General features: G+C 44.8%; 1 protein-coding gene across 1 annotated transcript in view; it reads right to left on the bottom strand.

The window, feature by feature from the left end:
* The window catches only part of nbas (NBAS subunit of NRZ tethering complex), a 296,853-nt gene that overhangs the window by 171,082 nt on the left and 104,527 nt on the right, over window positions 1–21,244 (bottom strand). Inside the window, 5 exon segments of the mRNA XM_090233327.1 lie at window positions 13,247–13,359; window positions 15,043–15,287; window positions 17,109–17,211; window positions 17,668–17,790; window positions 21,143–21,205. Coding sequence (XP_090089453.1) covers window positions 13,247–13,359; window positions 15,043–15,287; window positions 17,109–17,211; window positions 17,668–17,790; window positions 21,143–21,205 — 647 coding nt within the window.

Below are 21,244 nucleotides of genomic sequence, written 5' to 3'. Positions count from 1 at the left end.
TACCTTGTAGTACCATAACAGTACCTTGTAGTATTATAACATTACCTTGTAATACTATAACATTACCTTGTAGTATTATAACAGTACCTTGTAGTACTATAACAGTACCTTGTAGTACTATAACAGTACCTTGTAGTACTATAACAGTACCCTGTAGTACTATAAAAGTACATTATAGTACTATAACATCCCGTTTAGTATTAAAACAGTACATTGTAGTACTATAACAACACCTTCTAGTATTATAACAGTACCTTGTAGTCCTATAACAGTACATTGTAGGACTATAACAGTACATTGTAGTACTATAACAGTACATTATAGTACTATAACAGTACATTATAGTACTATAACAGTACATTATAGTACTATAACATCCCCATCTAGTATTAAACCAGTACATTGTAGTACTATAACAACACCTTCTAGTATTATAACAGTACCTTGTAGTATTATAACAATACCTTCAGGTATTATAACAGTACCTTGTAGTATTATAACAGTACCTTGTAGTATTATAACAGTACCTTGTAGTACTATAACAGTATTGTGTAGTATTATAACAGTACCTTGTAGTATTATAACAGTACCTTGTAGTACTATAACAGTACCTTGTAGTACTATAACAGTACCGTGTAGTACTATAACAGTACCGTGTAGTACTATAACAGTACCTTGTAGTATTATAACAGTACCTTGTAGTACAATAACAGTACCTTGTAGTACTATAACAGTACCTTGTAGTACTATAACAGTACCTTGTAGTATTATAACAGTACATTATAGTACTATAACATCCCCGTCTAGTATTAAAACAGTACATTGTAGTACTATAACAACACCTTCTAGTATTATAACAGTACCTTGTAGTATTATAACAATACCTTCAGGTATTATACCAGTACCTTGTAGTATTATAACAGTATATTGTAGTATTATAACATTACGTGGTAGTATTATAACCTTACATTGTAGTAGTATAACCTTACATTGTAGTATTATAACAGTACCATGTAGTATTAAAACAGTACCTTCTAGTATTATAACATTACATTGTAGTACTATAACATTACCTTGTAGTATTATAACAGTACCTTGTAGTATTATAACAGTATCTTGTAGTATTATAACATTATTTTCTACTATTATAACAGTACATTGTAGTACTATAGCAGTACCTTGTAGGGGTAGTATTATAACAGCACCTTGTAGTGTTAGTATTATAACAGTACCTTGTAGAACTATAACAGTACCTTGTAGTATTATAACATTACCTCGTAGTATTATAACAGTACCTCGTAGAACTATAACAGTACCTTGTAGATCTATAACAGTACCTTGTAGTATTATAACAGTACCTTGTAGTATTATAACAGTACATCATATTATTATAACAGTACCATGTAGTACTATAAAAGTACCTTGTAGTATTATAACATTATCTCATAGTATTATAACAGTACCCCATAGTATTATAACAGTATATTGTAGTATTATAACAGTACACCATAGTATTATAACAGTATCATGTAGTATTATAACAGTACCTTGTAGTACTATAACAGTACCTTGTAGTATTATAACAGTACATTATAGTACTATAACATCCCTGTCTAGTATTAAAACAGTACATTGTAGTACTATAACAACACTTTCTAGTATTATAACAGAACCTTGTAGTACTATAACAGTACCTTGTAGTATTATAACAGTACCTTGTAGTACTATAACAGTACCTTGTAGTACTATAACAGTACTTTGTAGTACTATAACAGTACATTGTAGTACTATAACAGTACCTTGTAGTACTATAAAAGTACAGTATAGTACTATAACATCCCGTCTAGTATTAAAACAGTACATTGTAGTACTATGACAACACCTTCTAGTATTATAACAGTACCTTGTAGTACTATAACAGTACCTTGTAGTACTATAACAGTACCTTGTAGTACTATAACAGTACCTTGTAGTACTATAACAGTACCTTGTAGTACTATAACAGTACCTTGTAGTACTATAACAGTACCTTGTAGTACTATAACAATACATTGTAGTACTATACCAGTACATTGTAGTACTATAACAGTACATTGTAGTACTATAACAGTACATTATAGTACTATAACAGTACATTATAGTACTATAACAGTACATTATAGTACTATAACATCCCCGTCTAGTATTAAAACAGTACATTGTAGTACTATAACAACACCTTCTAGTATTATAACAGTACCTTGTAGTATTATAACAATACCTTCAGGTATTATAACAGTACCTTGTAGTACTATAACAGTACCTTGTAGTATTATAACAGTACCTTGTAGTACTACAACAGTACCTTGTAGTACTATAACAGTACCGTGTAGTATTATAACAGTACATTGTAGTACTATAACAGTACCTTGTAGTATTATAACAGTACCTTGTAGTACTATAACAGTACATTGTAGTATTATAACAATACCTTCAGGTATTATAACAGTACCTTGTAGTACTATAACAGTACCTTGTAGTATTATAACAGTACCTTGTAGTACTATAACATTACCTTGTAGTATTATAACAGTATATTGTAGTATTATAACATTATGTGGTAGTATTATAACCTTAAATTGTAGTAGTATAACCTTACATTGTAGTATTATAACAGTACCATGTAGTATTAAAACAGTACATTCTAGTATTATAACAGTACATTGTAGTACTATAACATTACCTTGTAGTATTATAACAGTACATTGTAGTATTATAACAGTATCTTGTAGTATTATAACATTATTTTCTACTATTATAACAGTACATTGTAGTACTATATCAGTACCGTGTAGGGGTAGTATTATAACAGCACCTTGTAGTGTTAGTATTATAACAGTACCTTCTAGTTTTAGTATTATAACAGTACCTTGAAGAACTATAACATTACCTTGTAGTATTATAACATTACCTCGTAGTATTATAACAGTACCTCGTAGAACTATAACAGTACCTTGTAGATCTATAACAGTACCGTGTAGTATTTTAACAGTACCTTGTAGTATTATAACAGTACATCATAGTATTATAACAGTACCATGTAGTACTATAAAAGTACCTTGTAGTATTATAACATTATCTCGTAGTATTATAACAGTACCCCGTAGTATTATAACAGTATATTGTAGTATTATAACAGTACACCATAGTATTATAACAGTACACCATAGTATTATAACAGTACCATGTAGTACTGTAACAGTACCATGTAGTATTATAACAGTACCTTGTAGAACTATAACAGTACCTTGTAGTATTATAACAGTGCATTGTAGTATTATAACAGTACATCATAGTATTATAACAGTACATTATAGTATTATAACAGTACCATGTAGTACTATAACAGTACCATGTAGTACTATAACAGTACCTTGTAGAACTATAACATTACATTGTAGAACTATAACAGTACCTTGTAGTATTATAACAGTACATCATAGTATTATAACAGTACCTTGTAGTACTATAACAGTACCTCATAGTATTATAACAGTACCTTGTAGTATTATAACAGTACATTTTAGTATTATAACAGTACCTCATAGTATTATAACAGTACATCATAGTATTATAACAGTACCTCATAGTATTATAACAGTACATCATAGTATTATAACAGTACCTCATAGTACTATAACGGTACCTCATAGTACTATAACAGTACCTCGTAGTATTATAACAGTACCTTGTAGTATTATAACAGTACCTTGTAGTATTATAACAGTACCTTGTAGTACTATAACAGTACCTTGTAGTATTATAACAGTACCTTGTAGTATTATAACAGTACCTTGTAGTATTATAACAGTACCTCGTAGTATTATAACAGTACCTGTTAAGCCAGAAAAGGAACGTTCTCACACAAACTGATCCAGGATCAGATCAGAGTCGAACAAACTCACTGAAGGACCAAATTGACGAGCTCAAACTGACCTTTGGAAAATTAAGTCTTTCTGTGGATGACCTAGACGAAGCAGAAAAGGTCATCGTTCGATTTGAGCAACGACAGCACTTTAAACAAGAACTTGCACTAGTTGTGAAAGGAAAACAGCGTGCCAAGAGGAACGGCTCAATCTGTAAGCTGGATCCAATTGTTGACAATGGCATTCTGAGAGTGGGAGGAAGGTTAAAGCAAAGCTGCTATGCCTACGGAACTAAAGAATCCCATGATCCTTCCCAAAGACTCCCACATCTCCAGACTGATCTTACTCCACATCAATGAGCAGGTCGGCCCCTCTGGGAGAGGCCACATGCTTTCTAGACTTCGCCAGCGATATTGGATACCCTGTGCCAACTCCTTAGCAAGGAAGATCCGTAAGAGCTGTGTCTTCTGCAGGCGGATGCAAGCTAGAGCTGGAGAACAGAAGATGGCCGACCTTCCACCAGATCGGGTGTCACATGATTTGCCACCATTCACCCATGTGGGCATAGATTACTTCGGCCCCATAGAGGCGAAGCGAGTTCATGTGAAGCGGTACGGTGGGATCTTTACTTGCCTTGTGAGTCGAGCTGTCCATCTAGAAGTTGCTAGTTATCTGGATACTGATTCCTGCATCAATGCCCTGCGCAGGTTCATCTGTCGAAGGGGCCCAGTAACAAGTATCAGAACAGACAATGGCACCAACTTCGTTGGAACACACAGAGAGCTAGGAGAAGCTCTGAAAGAGCTGGATCACAACAAGATTCAAAATGAATTACTGAAGGTAGGAGTGACATGGTCATTCAATCCTCGCTCTGGAGCCCACCATGGGGGGGGGGGGGGGTATGGGAGAGGTTGATCCGTCTGGAGCCCACCATGGGAGGGGGGGGTATGGGAGAGGTTGATCCGTCTGGAGCCCACCATGGGAGGGGAGGTATGGGAGAGGTTGATCCGTCTGGAGCCCACCATGGGATGGGGGGTATGGGAGAGGTTGATCCGTCTGGAGCCCACCATGGGGGGGGGGGGTATGGGAGAGGTTGATCCGTCTGGAGCCCACCATGGGAGGGGGGGGTATGGGGGAGGTTGATCCGTCTGGAGCCCACCATGGGAGGGGGGGTATGGGAGAGGTTGATCCGTCTGGAGCCCACCATGGGAGGGGAGGTATGGGAGAGGTTGATCCGTCTGGAGCCCACCATGGGGAGGGGGGGTATGAGAGAGGTTGATCCGTCTGGAGCCCACCATGGGAAGGGGGGGTATGGGAGAGGTTGATCCGTCTGGTGAAAAATATCTTTAGTCCTTAAAAAGTACTGGATGACAGCCTTGTGTGAAGTTGAGGCGATTATGAACGACAGACCAATCACAACTGTAACAAATGACCCTAATGATCTAGAACCCCTGACTCAGAACCTTCTGCTTCATCTGAAAGCCAGTCCTGCCACCAGGACCATTCCACAGAGGAGATCTATACTCACCAAGGAGACGGAGGCAAGTACAATATATCACTGACCTCTTCTGGAAGAGATGGATCAGGGAGTTTTGTTCCACTTATGAAGGAGAGGAACAAGTGGAACAAAAACTAAGAAACTTCAGTCCTGGTGACCGTCGATGACATCACACCCCAAGATACTCTTGGCCAATGGGTGGAGGCTTTGTCAGGGGCCAATGGGCTTGTCCGGAGTGTCATGGTAAAGACCAAGACCAATATCTTACAGAGACCTATCAATAAACTCTGTCTGCCCCTTGAGGTGGCTGAGTGAGACACACACACACACACACACACACACACAGCTCCATCTTTGAATCACGTGCACCTCTGATTCGTTGATGTCGTAGAAATACATTATTTTACGTCAAACTCTTGACATTGTTTGGGGAAGTTGAACACTTCAACTCAGACTGAGATCTATGGACTCTTTTCCTACATGGCACCTTGTATATTTGTATATAGCTATGAACTGTAATAGTGCTCTGGTATAGAATGTTTTGTTTATTGGCTCTAGTTGAATATTAAGTAACTGTTGTGCATTCAGTGCAGTCAACAATTAGGGGCCGGTATGTTAGAGCCGATTTGGACATATCTGTGTGAAAGACTGAACATACGGAGCTCCATGTATATTTCTGTAAATATATTAATTTACATGATGAAATATTAGGTACCTTTATGATGTATATTTACCTGATTGAGATATATTAATTTGTTGTTAGTGTAACTCAGTTTTTGGCCCCCCCTCTTGCCTGTTCATTGTATTATGGTAAGTGTGTTAGGATAAAGGCAGGAAGTTGGGCCTTCGGGGGAGGGAGGAGTCCTTGCTAGATGCGGGAGGGGGAGTCCTTGCTAGATGCGGGAGGGGGAGTCCTTGCTAGATGCGGGAGGGGGAGTCCTTGCTAGATGCGGGAGGGGGAGTCCTTGCTAGATGCGGGAGAGGGAGTCCTTGCTAGATGCGGGAGAGGGAGTCCTTGCTAGATGCGGGAGGGGGAGTCCTTGCTAGATGCGGGAGAGGGAGTCCTTGCTAGATGCGGGAGGGGGAGTCCTTGCTAGATGCGGGAGGGGGAGTCCTTGCTAGATGCGGGAGAGGGAGTCCTTGCTAGATGCGGGAGGGGGAGTCCTTGCTAGATGCGGGAGGGGGAGTCCTTGCTAGATGCGGGAGGGGGAGTCCTCGCTAGATGCGGGAGAGGGAGTCCTCGCTAGATGCAGGAGAGGGAGTCCTCGCTAGATGCAGGAGAGGGAGTCCTCGCTAGATGCGGGAGAGGGAGTCCTCGCTAGATGCGGGAGAGGGAGTCCTTGCTAGATGCGGGAGGGGGAGTCCTTGCTAGATGCGGGAGGGGGAGTCCTTGCTAGATGCGGGAGGGGGAGTCCTTGCTAGATGCGGGAGGGGGAGTCCTTGCTAGATGCGGGAGGGGGAGTCCTTGCTAGATGCGGGAGGGGGAGTCCTTGCTAGATGCGGGAGAGGGAGTCCTTGCTAGATGCGGGAGAGGGAGTCCTTGCTAGATGCGGGAGGGGGAGTCCTTGCTAGATGCGGGAGGGGGAGTCCTTGCTAGATGCGGGAGGGGGAGTCCTTGCTAGATGCGGGAGGGGGAGTCCTTGCTAGATGCGGGAGGGGGAGTCCTTGCTAGATGCGGGAGGGGGAGTCCTTGCTAGATGCGGGAGGGGGAGTCCTTGCTAGATGCGGGAGGGGGAGTCCTTGCTAGATGCGGGAGGGGGAGTCCTTGCTAGATGCGGGAGAGGGAGTCCTTGCTAGATGCGGGAGGGGGAGTCCTTGCTAGATGCGGGAGGGGGAGTCCTTGCTAGATGCGGGAGAGGGAGTCCTTGCTAGATGCGGGAGAGGGAGTCCTTGCTAGATGCGGGAGGGGGAGTCCTTGCTAGATGCGGGAGGGGGAGTCCTTGCTAGATGCGGGAGAGGGAGTCCTTGCTAGATGCAGGAGAGGGAGTCCTTGCTAGATGCGGGAGAGGGAGTCCTTGCTAGATGCGGGAGGGGGAGTCCTTGCTAGATGCGGGAGGGGGAGTCCTTGCTAGATGCGGGAGGGGGAGTCCTTGCTAGATGCGGGAGAGGGAGTCCTTGCTAGATGCGGGAGGGGGAGTCCTTGCTAGATGCGGGAGAGGGAGTCCTTGCTAGATGCGGGAGAGGGAGTCCTTGCTAGATGCAGGAGAGGGAGTCCTTGCTAGATGTGGGAGAGGGAGTCCTTGCTAGATGCGGGAGGGGGAGTCCTTGCTAGATGCGGGAGGGGGAGTCCTTGCTAGATGCGGGAGAGGGAGTCCTTGCTAGATGCGGGAGGGGGAGTCCTTGCTAGATGCGGGAGAGGGAGTCCTTGCTAGATGCGGGAGGGGGAGTCCTTGCTAGATGCGGGAGAGGGAGTCCTTGCTAGATGCGGGAGAGGGAGTCCTTGCTAGATGCAGGAGAGGGAGTCCTTGCTAGATGCGGGAGAGGGAGTCCTTGCTAGATGCGGGAGGGGGAGTCCTTGCTAGATGCGGGAGGGGGAGTCCTTGCTAGATGCGGGAGAGGGAGTCCTTGCTAGATGCGGGAGGGGGAGTCCTTGCTAGATGCGGGAGAGGGAGTCCTTGCTAGATGCAGGAGAGGGAGTCCTTGCTAGATGCGGGAGGGGGAGTCCTTGCTAGATGCGGGAGGGGGAGTCCTTGCTAGATGCGGGAGGGGGAGTCCTTGCTAGATGCGGGAGAGGGAGTCCTTGCTAGATGCGGGAGGGGGAGTCCTTGCTAGATGCGGGAGGGGGAGTCCTTGCTAGATGCGGGAGGGGGAGTCCTTGCTAGATGCGGGAGGGGGAGTCCTTGCTAGATGCGGGAGAGGGAGTCCTTGCTAGATGCAGGAGAGGGAGTCCTTGCTAGATGCGGGAGGGGGAGTCCTTGCTAGATGCGGGAGGGGGAGTCCTTGCTAGATGCGGGAGGGGGAGTCCTTGCTAGATGCGGGAGGGGGAGTCCTTGCTAGATGCGGGAGAGGGAGTCCTTGCTAGATGCGGGAGGGGGAGTCCTTGCTAGATGCGGGAGAGGGAGTCCTTGCTAGATGCGGGAGAGGGAGTCCTTGCTAGATGCGGGAGGGGGAGTCCTTGCTAGATGCGGGAGAGGGAGTCCTTGCTAGATGCGGGAGGGGGAGTCCTTGCTAGATGCGGGAGGGGGAGTCCTTGCTAGATGCGGGAGAGGGAGTCCTTGCTAGATGCGGGAGAGGGAGTCCTTGCTAGATGCGGGAGGGGGAGTCCTTGCTAGATGCGGGAGAGGGAGTCCTTGCTAGATGCGGGAGAGGGAGTCCTTGCTAGATGCGGGAGAGGGAGTCCTTGCTAGATGCGGGAGAGGGAGTCCTTGCTAGATGCGGGAGGGGGAGTCCTTGCTAGATGCGGGAGGGGGAGTCCTTGCTAGATGCGGGAGGGGGAGTCCTTGCTAGATGCGGGAGGGGGAGTCCTTGCTAGATGCGGGAGGGGGAGTCCTTGCTAGATGCGGGAGAGGGAGTCCTTGCTAGATGCAGGAGAGGGAGTCCTTGCTAGATGCGGGAGAGGGAGTCCTTGCTAGATGCGGGAGGGGGAGTCCTTGCTAGATGCGGGAGGGGGAGTCCTTGCTAGATGCGGGAGAGGGAGTCCTTGCTAGATGCAGGAGAGGGAGTCCTTGCTAGATGCGGGAGGGGGAGTCCTTGCTAGATGCGGGAGGGGGAGTCCTTGCTAGATGCGGGAGGGGGAGTCCTTGCTAGATGCGGGAGAGGGAGTCCTTGCTAGATGCGGGAGGGGGAGTCCTTGCTAGATGCGGGAGGGGGAGTCCTTGCTAGATGCGGGAGGGGGAGTCCTTGCTAGATGCGGGAGGGGGAGTCCTTGCTAGATGCGGGAGGGGGAGTCCTTGCTAGATGCGGGAGGGGGAGTCCTTGCTAGATGCGGGAGGGGGAGTCCTTGCTAGATGCGGGAGAGGGAGTCCTTGCTAGATGCAGGAGAGGGAGTCCTTGCTAGATGCGGGAGAGAGAGTCCTTGCTAGATGCGGGAGGGGGAGTCCTTGCTAGATGCGGGAGGGGGAGTCCTTGCTAGATGCGGGAGGGGGAGTCCTTGCTAGATGCGGGAGAGGGAGTCCTTGCTAGATGCGGGAGGGGGAGTCCTTGCTAGATGCGGGAGAGGGAGTCCTTGCTAGATGCGGGAGAGGGAGTCCTTGCTAGATGCGGGAGAGGTAGTCCTTGCTAGATGCGGAAGCGGTATAGTTTTTTGACCATACAGACATACAGACATACAGACATACAGACAGGTCATAATATGTATTTTCCATATCAAGTATTCTATGCTTTAGGTTGATTGGATAATCATTTATTTGTTAGATATCAGAAGAATAAACATTTTTGTTGCACCATATCCCTGGATGTCATTGAATGTTTGGCTGTTTGGAAACCTTGAGTGTGGACTGTATGGTACCAAACAACCCCGCTTCAGGCTTGGGCAGTGGCTATGGTAAAGAGGAAAGGAAGCCACTACAACCTTGTAGTATTATAGCAGTACCATGTAGTATTATAACAGTACCATGTAGTATTATAACAGTACCTTGTAGTATTATAACAGTACATTGTAGTATTATAACAGTACATTGTAGTATTATAACAGTACCTTGTAGTACTATAACAGTACCTTGTAGTATTATAACAGTACCTTGTAGTATTATAACAGTACCTTGTAGTATTATACCAGTACATTGTAGTATTATAACAGTACATTGTAGTATTATAACAGTACCTTGTAGTACTATAACAGTACCTTGTAGTACTATAACAGTACCTTGTAGTACTATAACAGTACCTTGTAGTATTATAACAGTACCATGTAGTATTATAACAGTACCATGTAGTATTATAACAGTACCTTGTAGTATTATAACAGTACATTGTAGTATTATAACAGTACATTGTAGTATTATAACAGTACCTTGTAGTACTATAACAGTACCTTGTAGTATTATAACAGTACCTTGTAGTATTATAACAGTACCTTGTAGTATTATACCAGTACATTGTAGTATTATAACAGTACATTGTAGTATTATAACAGTACCTTGTAGTACTATAACAGTACCTTGTAGTATTATAACAGTACCTTGTAGTATTATACCAGTACATTGGAGTGGTAGTATTAACATAACCTTGTAGTATTATAACAGTACCTTGTAGTATAATAACATTACCATTTAGTATAATAGCAGTACCTTGTAGTATTATAACATTGCCTTGTAGTATAATAACAGTACCTTGTAGTGGTAGTATTAACAGTACATTATAGTATTATAACAGTACATTGTAGTATTATAAGAGTACCTTGTAGTATAATAAGAGTACCTTGAAATGGTAGTATTAACAGTACCTTGTAGTATAATAATAGTACATTGTAGTGGTAGTATTAACAGTACATTGTAGTATTATAACAGTACATTGTAGTATAATAACAGTAACTTGTAGTGGTAGTATTAACAGTACATTGTAGTATTATAAGAGTACATTGTAGTATAATAAGAGTACCTTGAAATGGTAGTATTAACAGTACCTTGTAGTATAATAATAGTACCTTGTAGTGGTAGTATTAACAGTACATTGTAGCATTATAACAGTACATTGTAGTATTATAACAGTACATTGTATTATTATAAGAGTACCTTGTAGTATAATAAGAGTGCCTTGTAATGGTAGTATTAACAGTACATCGTAGTATTATAACAGTACCTTGTAGTATTATAACAGTACCTTGTAGTGGTAGTAGTATATTGTAGTGGTAGTATTAACAGTACCTTGTAGTGGTAGTATTATATTGTAGTGGTAGTATTAACAGTACCTTGTAGTGGTTGTATTAACAGCACCTTGTAGTGGTAGTGTATTGTAGTGGTAGTATTAACAGTACCTTGTAGTGGTAGTATTATATTGTAGTGGTTGTATTAACAGTACCTTGTAGTGGTAGTATTATATTGTAGTGGTAGTATTAACAGCACCTTGTAGTGGTAGTATATTGTAGTGGTAGTATTAACAGTACCTTGTAGTGGTAGTATATTGTAGTGGTAGTATTAACAGTACCTTGTAGTGGTAGTATATTGTAGTGGTAGTATTAACAATACCTTGTAGTGGTAGTATATTGTAGTGGTAGTATTAACAGTACCTTGTAGTGGTAGTATATTGTAGTGGTAGTATTAACAGCACCTTGTAGTGGTAGTATATTGTAGTGGTAGTATTAACAGTACATTGTAGTGGTAGTATATTGTAGTGGTAGTATTAACAGTACCTTGTAGTGGTAGTGTATTGTAGTGGTAGTATTAACAGCACCTTGTAGTGGTAGTATTATATTGTAGTGGTAGTATTAACAGTACCTTGTAGTGGTAGTATATTGTAGTGGTAGTATTAACAGTACATTGTAGTGGTAGTATATTGTAGTGGTAGTATTATATTGTAGTGGTAGTATTATATTGTAGTGGTAGTATTAACAGTACATTGTAGTGGTAGTATATTGTAGTGGTAGTATTATATTGTAGTGGTAGTATATTGTAGTGGTAGTATTATATTGTAGTGGTAGTATTATATTGTAGTGGTAGTATTAACAGTACATTGTAGTGGTAGTATATTGTAGTGGTAGTATTATATTGTAGTGGTAGTATTATATTGTAGTGGTAGTATTAACAGCACCTTGTAGTGGTAGTATTATATTGTAGTGGTAGTATTAACAGTACATTGTAGTGGTAGTATTATATTGTAGTGGTAGTATTAACAATACCTTGTAGTGGTAGTATATTGTAGTGGTAGTATTATATTGTAGTGGTAGTATTAACAGTACATTGTAGTGGTAGTATTATATTGTAGTGGTAGTATTAACAATACCTTGTAGTGGTAGTATATTGTAGTGGTAGTATATTGTAGTGGTAGTATTATATTGTAGTGGTATTATATTGTAGTGGTAGTATTAACAGTACCTTGTAGTGGTATTATATTGTAGTGGTAGTATTAACAATACCTTGTAGTGGTAGTATATTGTAGTGGTAGTATTATATTGTAGTGGTAGTATTAACAGCACCTTGTAGTGGTAGTATTATATTGTAGTGGTAGTATTAACAGTACATTGTAGTGGTAGTATTATATTGTAGTGGTAGTATTAACAATACCTTGTAGTGGTAGTATATTGTAGTGGTATTATATTGTAGTGGTAGTATTATATTGTAGTGGTATTATATTGTAGTGGTAGTATTAACAGTACCTTGTAGTGGTATTATATTGTAGTGGTAGTATATTGTAGTGGTATTATATTGTAGTGGTAGTATTATATTGTAGTGGTATTATATTGTAGTGGTAGTATTAACAGTACATTGTAGTGGTAGTATATTGTAGTGGTATTATATTGTAGTGGTAGTATTAACAGTACATTGTAGTGGTAGTATATTGTAGTGGAAGTATTAACAGTACATTGTAGTGGTAGTATTATATTGTTGTGGTAGTATTAACAGTACCTTGTAGTATTATAACAGTACCTTGTAGTATTATAACAGTACCTTGTAGTGGTAGTAGTATATTGTAGTGGTAGTATTAACAGTACCTTGTAGTGGTAGTATTATATTGTAGTGGTAGTATTAACAGTACCTTGTAGTGGTAGTATTATATTGTAGTGGTAGTATTAACAGTACCTTGTAGTGGTAGTATTATATTGTAGTGGTAGTATTAACAGTACCTTGTAGTGGTAGTATATTGTAGTGGTAGTATTATATTGTAGTGGTAGTATTATATTGTAGTGGTAGTATTAACAGTACCTTGTAGTGGTAGTAGTATATTGTAGTGGTAGTATTAACAGTACCTTGTAGTGGTAGTATATTGACATTGAAGGACTCCAACACAGAGAGGGAGCTGATGATATCCATCTCCTCCTGAACTGCAGGTGGACAGTCTGTGATCAGCTTCAGACACTCCCTGAAACACACATCAACCAATCAGAAACGCCATGAAACACACAACAACCAATCAGACACGCCATGAAACACACAACAACCAATCAGACACGCCATGAAGCACACACCAACCAATCGAATGTTAAATAATATTTTCTGAGGTTTGCAGAATAAACCCCATACTTTAGAAACAGATTGCAGAAGAAAAATATCAACAGAATAAAGAAAGTGAATGAAATCAAATGAAATACAGAAACCAGGAAGCCAAGAGACAGACGAGTTATCAGTAGAAAACCTTCTGAGATTTAAGATTCATCATGTATCTCTGAACATTGGCTTTCTGCTGATTCACCAAGCTTCTATGGACCCACTTCCCAAACAGCATACTATCCCCTATATAGTGCACTATTTTTGACGAGGACTGATGAAATCAGCAGCTTAAATACTCTACTGACTAGAGGAGGACAGGAGAGGAAAGTCTGTTCACTGTATCCTCTGTAGAGTCCCCACCAACCAGATGCTCTGTCCTCTGTAGAGTCCCCACCAACCAGATGCTCTGTCCTCTGTAGAGTCCCCACCAACCAGATGCTCTATCCTCTGTAGAGTTCCCACCAACCAGATGCTCTATCCTCTGTAGAGTCCCCACCAACCAGATGCTCTATTCTTTGTAGAGTCCCCACCAACCAGATGCTCTATTCTTTGTAGAGTCCCCACCAACCAGATGCTCTATCATCTGTAGAGTCCCCACCAATCAGGTGCTCTATCCTCTGTAGAGTCCCCACCAACCAGATGCTCTATCCTCTGTAGAGTCCCCACCAATCAGGTGCTCTATCCTCTGTAGAGTCCCCACCAACCAGATGCTCTATCCTCTGTAGAGTCCCCACCAACCAGATGCTCGATCCTCTGTAGAGTCCCCACCAACCAGATGCTCTATCCTCTGTAGAGTTCCCACCAACCAGATGCTCTATCCTCTCTAGAGTCCCCACCAATCAGATGCTCTATCCTCTGTAGAGTCCCCACCAATCAGATGCTCTATCCTCTGTAGAGTCCCCACCAACCAGATGCTATACCCACTGTAGAGTCCCCACCAATCAGATACTCTATCCTCTGTAGAGTCCCCACCAATCAGATGCTCTATCCTCTGTAGAGTCCCCACCAATCAGATGCTCTATCCTCTGTAGAGTCCCCACCAACCAGAGGTTCTATCCTCTGTAGAGTCCCCACCAATCAGATGCTCTATCCTCTGTAGAGTCCCCACCAACCAGAGGTTCTGGTTTTCAGGGTAAATGGAAAGACGGCCTGTGATGAGACTTCCCATTGTGGAGGTTAACAAGGTGACATCTTAACTCCTCCTCCTCATTTACTGGATTGGTTGAACAGCGCAAGAGAGAACCTCCCCCCGACAGTTGGAGATCTAGATTCAGGGATCTAGGTTTCCACATGCTACATGAGGTTACTGTTCTTATAACCCACACAACAATAACCCAGTCTGTACCGACCAGACCATCATCTAGGACACTCAACAGGAGGAACGGTAGTGTCTGCGTGACAGACACGGGGGGGACGTTCCATTGGTTAATATTAAAGACTGATGACCCAATTACTGTTCCCGGTTCCCACTGCCTGGCAGACATGCACAACGTGAGATACACAGCAAGCATATTAACACGTCTTCAGAAATGTGGACAAGACCACCCTTACTCACCGTGCCAGTTCTATACAAGGGTCGGTGAGGGTGGTGGACGAGTTGAAGTATTCCCTGGCAGCAGCCAGAACCAGCTCTACGGCTGTGTGGTAGTTGACCTTAGCGCTCAACCCGCCGCGACCCCGGTCTCGGAATGACACGCTGACCGGAACCACATCATGGCTGACCGCTGAACAGTGTATCAGCTGACCGGCCAGGACTACGTTCTCCGGGCGGCCACTGCACAGCAATGACTCCACAAATATCTGACATGGAGAGGGAGATGGGTAAAGACATTAGTAAAGAACTCCCCTCACCTGGTTGTCTAGGTTTCAGTAAGGAACTCCCCTCACCTGGTTGTCTAGGTCTCAGTAAGGAACTCCCCTCACCTGGTTGTCTAGGTCTCAGTAAGGAACTCCCCTCACCTGGTTGTCTCAGTAAGGAACTCCCCTCACCTGGTTGTCTCAGTAAGGAACTCTCCTCACCTGGTTGTCTCAGTAAGGAACTACCCTCACCTGGTTGTCTCAGTAAGGAACTACCCTCACCTGGTTGTCTCAGTAAGGAACTCCCCTCACCTGGTTGTCTCAGTAAGGAACTCCCCTCACCTGGTTGTCTCAGTAAGGAACTACCCTCACCTGGTTGTCTCAGTAAGGAACTCCCCTCACCTGGTTGTCTCAGTAAGGAACTCCCCTCACCTGGTTGTCTCAGTAAGGAACTCCCCTCACCTGGTTGTCTCAGTAAGGAACTACCCTCACCTGGTTGTCTCAGTAAGGAACTACCCTCACCTGGTTGTCTCAGTAAGGAACTACCCTCACCTGGTTGTCTCAGTAAGGAACTCCCCTCACCTGGTTGTCTCAGTAAGGAACTCTCCTCACCTGGTTGTCTCAGTAAGGAACTCCCCTCACCTGGTTGTCTCAGTAAGGAACTACCCTCACCTGGTTGTCTCAGTAAGGAACTCTCCTCACCTGGTTGTCTCAGTAAGGAACTACCCTCACCTGGTTGTCTCAGTAAGGAACTACCCTCACCTGGTTGTCTCAGTAAGGAACTCCCCTCACCTGGTTGTCTCAGTAAGGAACTCCCCTCACCTGGTTGTCTCAGTAAGGATCTCCCCTCACCTGGTTGTCTCAGTAAGGAACTCCCCTCACCTGGTTGTCTCAGTAAGGAACTCCCCTCACCTGGTTGTCTCAGTAAGGAACTCCCCTCACCTGGTTGTCTCAGTAAGGAACTCTCCTCACCTGGTTGTCTCAGTAAGGAACTACCCTCACCTGGTTGTCTCAGTAAGGAACTCCCCTCACCTGGTTGTCTCAGTAAGGAACTCCCCTCACCTGGTTGTCTCAGTAAGGAACTACCCTCACCTGGTTGTCTCAGTAAGGAACTACCCTCACCTGGTTGTCTCAGTAAGGAACTCCCCTCACCTGGTTGTCTCAGTAAGGAACTCCCCTCACCTGGTTGTCTCAGTAAGGAACTCTCCTCACCTGGTTGTCTCAGTAAGGAACTCCCCTCACCTGCTTGTCTCAGTAAGGAACTACCCTCACCTGGTTGTCTCAGTAAGGAACTCCCCTCACCTGGTTGTCTCAGTAAGGAACTCCCCTCACCTGGTTGTCTCAGTAAGGAACTACCCTCACCTGGTTGTCTCAGTAAGGAACTACCCTCACCTGGTTGTCTCAGTAAGGAACTACCCTCACCTGGTTGTCTCAGTAAGGAACTCCCCTCACCTGGTTGTCTCAGTAAGGAACTACCCTCACCTGGTTGTCTCAGTAAGGAACTCTCCTCACCTGGTTGTCTCAGTAAGGAACTCTCCTCACCTGGTTGTCTCAGTAAGGAACTCCCCTCACCTGGTTGTCTCAGTAAGGAACTACCCTCACCTGGTTGTCTCAGTAAGGAACTACCCTCACCTGGTTGTCTCAGTAAGGAACTCTCCTCACCTGGTTGTCTCAGTAAGGAACTACCCTCACCTGGTTGTCTCAGTAAGGAACTACCCTCACCTGGTTGTCTCAGTAAGGAACTACCCTCACCTGGTTGTCTCAGTAAGGAACTCACCTTTGGTGATTTCATATTGTAGTAAATAGTGGGCATGTGTGGGTTACCTGGTGACAGGTGTCAGGTAGGAGACAGGTGTACACGCTGTGTTGCATGTCCAGCAGGTCCTGTAGAACACCTCTCCAAACAGACTCACTGACAGGGGGGGTCCTGCAGCAACACATTCATCAATCAGCTCATCAATCAAACAGACACATCAAATAAAACCATGACTGCTTATGAAAAGGACCAGGGTGTGTGTGTGTGTGTGATACCTGCACCTGCCGTGTGTGTGATACCTGCACCCAGTGTGTGTGTGTGTGTGTGTGTGTGATACCTGCGCCCGGTGTGTGTGTGTGTGTGTGTGATACCTGCGCCTGGCGTGTGTGTGATACCTGCACCCAGTGTGTGTGTGTGTGTGTGTGATACCTGCGCCCGGTGTGTGTGTGTGTGTGTGTGATACATGCGCCCGGTGTGTGTGTGTGTTACCTGTGCCCGGTGTGTGTGTGATACCTGCGCCCAGTGTGTGTGTGTGTGTGTGTGTGTGTGTGTGTGTGTGTTTGTGTGTGTGTGTGTGTGTGCATGCGTGCATGCGTGCGTGCATGCGTGTGTGTGTGTGTGTGGTACCTGCGCCCGGTGTGTCTGCAGAGTTTGACCATGAGAGCATGAGCCTCCTCTGTACTGGTCTGGCTGCTCCTCACATAGGAAACAGGCTTCTGGAGACCATGCTTCTCCAACACCTCTACCACACTGGGGGGAGGAAGGAGAGACCAGGAGGAGGGGAGGGAGGTGGGGGAGAGAGGTGGGGGAGAGCCCAGGAGGAGGGGAGGGAGGTGGGGGAGAGAGGTGGGGGAGAGACCAGGATGAGGGAGGAGGGGGAGAGAGACAAGGAGGGAGGGAGGAAACAGGGGAAGAGAGGAAGGAGAGAGACAAGGAGGAAGGGAGGGAGGTGAGGGAGAGAGGTGGGGGAGAGTGGTGGGGGAGAGTGGTGGGGGAGGGAGGAGGGGGAGAGAAAGGGAGGAACACATTAAAGAGAGAACATACGTTAACATTGCAACACATTTGAACTCAATAGCATCCATGAAAAAACATTGTGCTCGATTTCACACACACACACACACACACACACACACACACACACACACACACACACACCACCTGTTTACTATGGTAACAAGGTCTGGCAGAACAAGAACAGCTGTAGAGGTATGACCCAGATGAGACTGGTGGCAATACCCCAGACAGAGTGGATCCCAGGTTTCTTTCAGCACTACACACATTAACGCCTCTTTCATCTCCCTGTGAGTGTGTGTGTGTGAGTGTGTGTGTGTGTCTGTGTGAGTGTGTGTGAGAGTGTGTGTGTATGAGTGTGTATATGAGTGCCCAGGTGCATGTCTGGATGGTTGGAGGGATGGGGGTTAATAACTAATGCTACTAAGCTAACATCTCCCTTTTGAATCAGCTAATCATTTCAGTGATGGGGTTTAACATGATTATATCAGAGATAAAAGGTGCTTTCACCTGTCTGGACCCTGGAACGAATCATACCCTGACTAACTGTCTGTTTTCCTTCAGGCCCTAACTAACTGTCTGTCTGTTTTCCTTCTGTCTGTCTTCCTTCAGACCCTAACTAACTGTCTGTCTGTTTTCCTTCAGGCCCTAACTAACAGTCTGTCTGTTTTCCTTCAGGCCCTAACTAACTGTCTGTTTTCCTTCAGACCCTAACTAACTGTCTGTCTGTCTTCCTTCAGACCCTAACTAACTGTCTGTCTGTCTTCCTTCAGGCCCTAACTAACTGTCTGTCTGTTTTCCTTCAGGCCCTTACTAACTGTCTGTCTGTTTTCCTTCAGGCCCTAACTAACTGTCTGTCTGTTTTCCTTCAGGCCCTAACTAACTGTCTGTCTGTTTTCCTTCAGGCCCTAACTAACTGTCTGTCTGTTTTCCTTCAGGCCCTAACTAACTGTCTGTCTTCCTTCAGACCCTAACTAACTGTCTGTCTGTCTGTTTTCCTTCAGGCCCTAACTAACTGTCTGTCTGTTTTCCTTCTGTCTGTCTTCCTTCAGACCCTAACTAACTGTCTGTCTGTTTTCCTTCTGTCTGTCTTCCTTCAGGCCCTAACTAACTGTCTGTCTGTTTTCCTTCAGGCCCTAACTAACTGTCTGTCTGTTTTCCTTCAGGCCCTAACTAACTGTCTGTCTGTTTTCCTTCAGGCCCTAACTAACTGTCTGTCTGTTTTCCTTCAGGCCCTAACTAACTGTCTGTCTTCCTTCAGACCCTAACTAACTGTCTGTCTGTCTGTTTTCCTTCAGGCCCTAACTAACTGTCTGTCTGTTTTCCTTCTGTCTGTCTTCCTTCAGACCCTAACTAACTGTCTGTCTGTTTTCCTTCAGACCCAAACTAACTGTCTGTCTGTTTTCCTTCAGACCCTAACTAACTGTCTGTCTGTTTTCCTTCAGGCCCTAACTAACTGTCTGTCTTCCTTCAGACCCTAACTAACTGTCTGTCTTCCTTCAGACCCTAACTGTCTGTCTGTCTTCCTTCAGACCCTAACTAACTGTCTGTCTGTTTTCCTTCAGACCCAAACTAACTGTCTGTCTGTTTTCCTTCAGGCCCTAACTAACTGTCTGTCTATTTTCCTTCAGACCCTAACTAACTGTCTGTCTTCCTTCAGGCCCTAACTGTCTGTCTGTCTTCCTTCAGACCCTAACTAACTGTCTGTCTGTTTTCCTTCAGACCCAAACTAACTGTCTGTCTGTTTTCCTTCAGGCCCTAACTAACTGTCTGTCTATTTTCCTTCAGACCCTAACTAACTGTCTGTCTTCCTTCAGGCCCTAACTGTCTGTCTGTCTTCCTTCAGGCCCCAACTAACTGTATGTCTGTTTTCCTTCAGACCCAAACTAACTGTATGTCTGTTTTCCTTCAGACCCCAACTAACTAGCGAATCATACCCTGATATTTCAGTATCAAAACGCATCCTGGACCTGTGTGAGCAGTGGGCCCAAGACGCAGAACCAGAGTACCAGGTGTTGAGGACAACACAGCACCAGTCCCCTGCTACCACAGGTATTGAGGACAACACAGCACCTGTCCCCTGCTACCACAGGTGTTGAGGACAACACAGCACCAGTCCCCTGCTACCACAGGTGTTGAGGACAACACAGCACCAGTCCCCTGCTACCACAGGTGTTGAGGACAACACAGCACCAGTCCCCTGCTACCACAGATGTTGAGGACAACACAGCACCAGTCCCCTGCTACCACAGGTGTTGAGGACAACACAGCACCAGTCCCCTGCTACCACAGGTATTGATGACAACACAGCACCAGTCCCCTGCTACCACAGGTATTGAGGACAACACAGCACCAGTCCCCTGCTACCACAGGTGTTGAGGACAACACAGCACCAGTCCCCTGCTACCACAGGTATTGAGGACAACACAGCACCAGTCCCCTGCTACCACAGGTGTTGAGGACAACACAGCACCAGTCCCCTGCTACCACAGGTGTTGAGGACAACACAGCACCAGTCCCCTGCTACCACAGGTGTTGAGGACAACACAGCACCAGTCCCCTGCTACCACAGATGTTGAGGACAACACAGCACCAGTCTCCTGCTACCACAGGTATTGAGGACAACACAGCACCAGTCCCCTGCTACCACAGGTGTTGAGGACAACACAGCACCAGTCCCCTGCTACCACAGGTGTTGAGGACAACACAGCACCTGTCCCCTGCTACCACAGGTGTTGAGGACAACACAGCACCAGTCCCCTGCTACCACAGGTATTGATGACAACACAGCACCAGTCCCCTGCTACCACAGGTATTGAGGACAACACAGCACCAGTCCCCTCCTACCACAGGTGTTGAGGACAACACAGCACCAGTCCCCTGCTACCACAGGTGTTGAGGACAACACAGCACCAGTCCCCTGCTACCACAGGTATTGAGGACAACACAGCACCAGTCCCCTCCTACCACAGGTGTTGAGGACAACACAGCACCAGTCCCCTGCTACCACAGGTATTGAGGACAACACAGCACCAGTCCCCTAGTCAGAAATACCTGAGTGTGTGTGTGTGTGTGTGTGTGTGTGTGTTACCTGAGGTGTTTTTCCAGTTTGTCCACCTGATCGTGGAGAGATGCGGTGATGTTCGTCTCCGGCCTTAAGGAAAACAGACAGACAAGTTAGAGAGAGAGACAG

Source organism: Oncorhynchus mykiss, chromosome 4 (genome assembly GCF_057628025.1).
Source record: "Oncorhynchus mykiss isolate SJ-2025 chromosome 4, ASM5762802v1, whole genome shotgun sequence".
NCBI lineage: Eukaryota > Metazoa > Chordata > Actinopteri > Salmoniformes > Salmonidae > Oncorhynchus > Oncorhynchus mykiss.
Note: the sequence above shows the minus strand (reverse complement) of the source record. Positions and strands in the feature narration are given on the sequence as shown.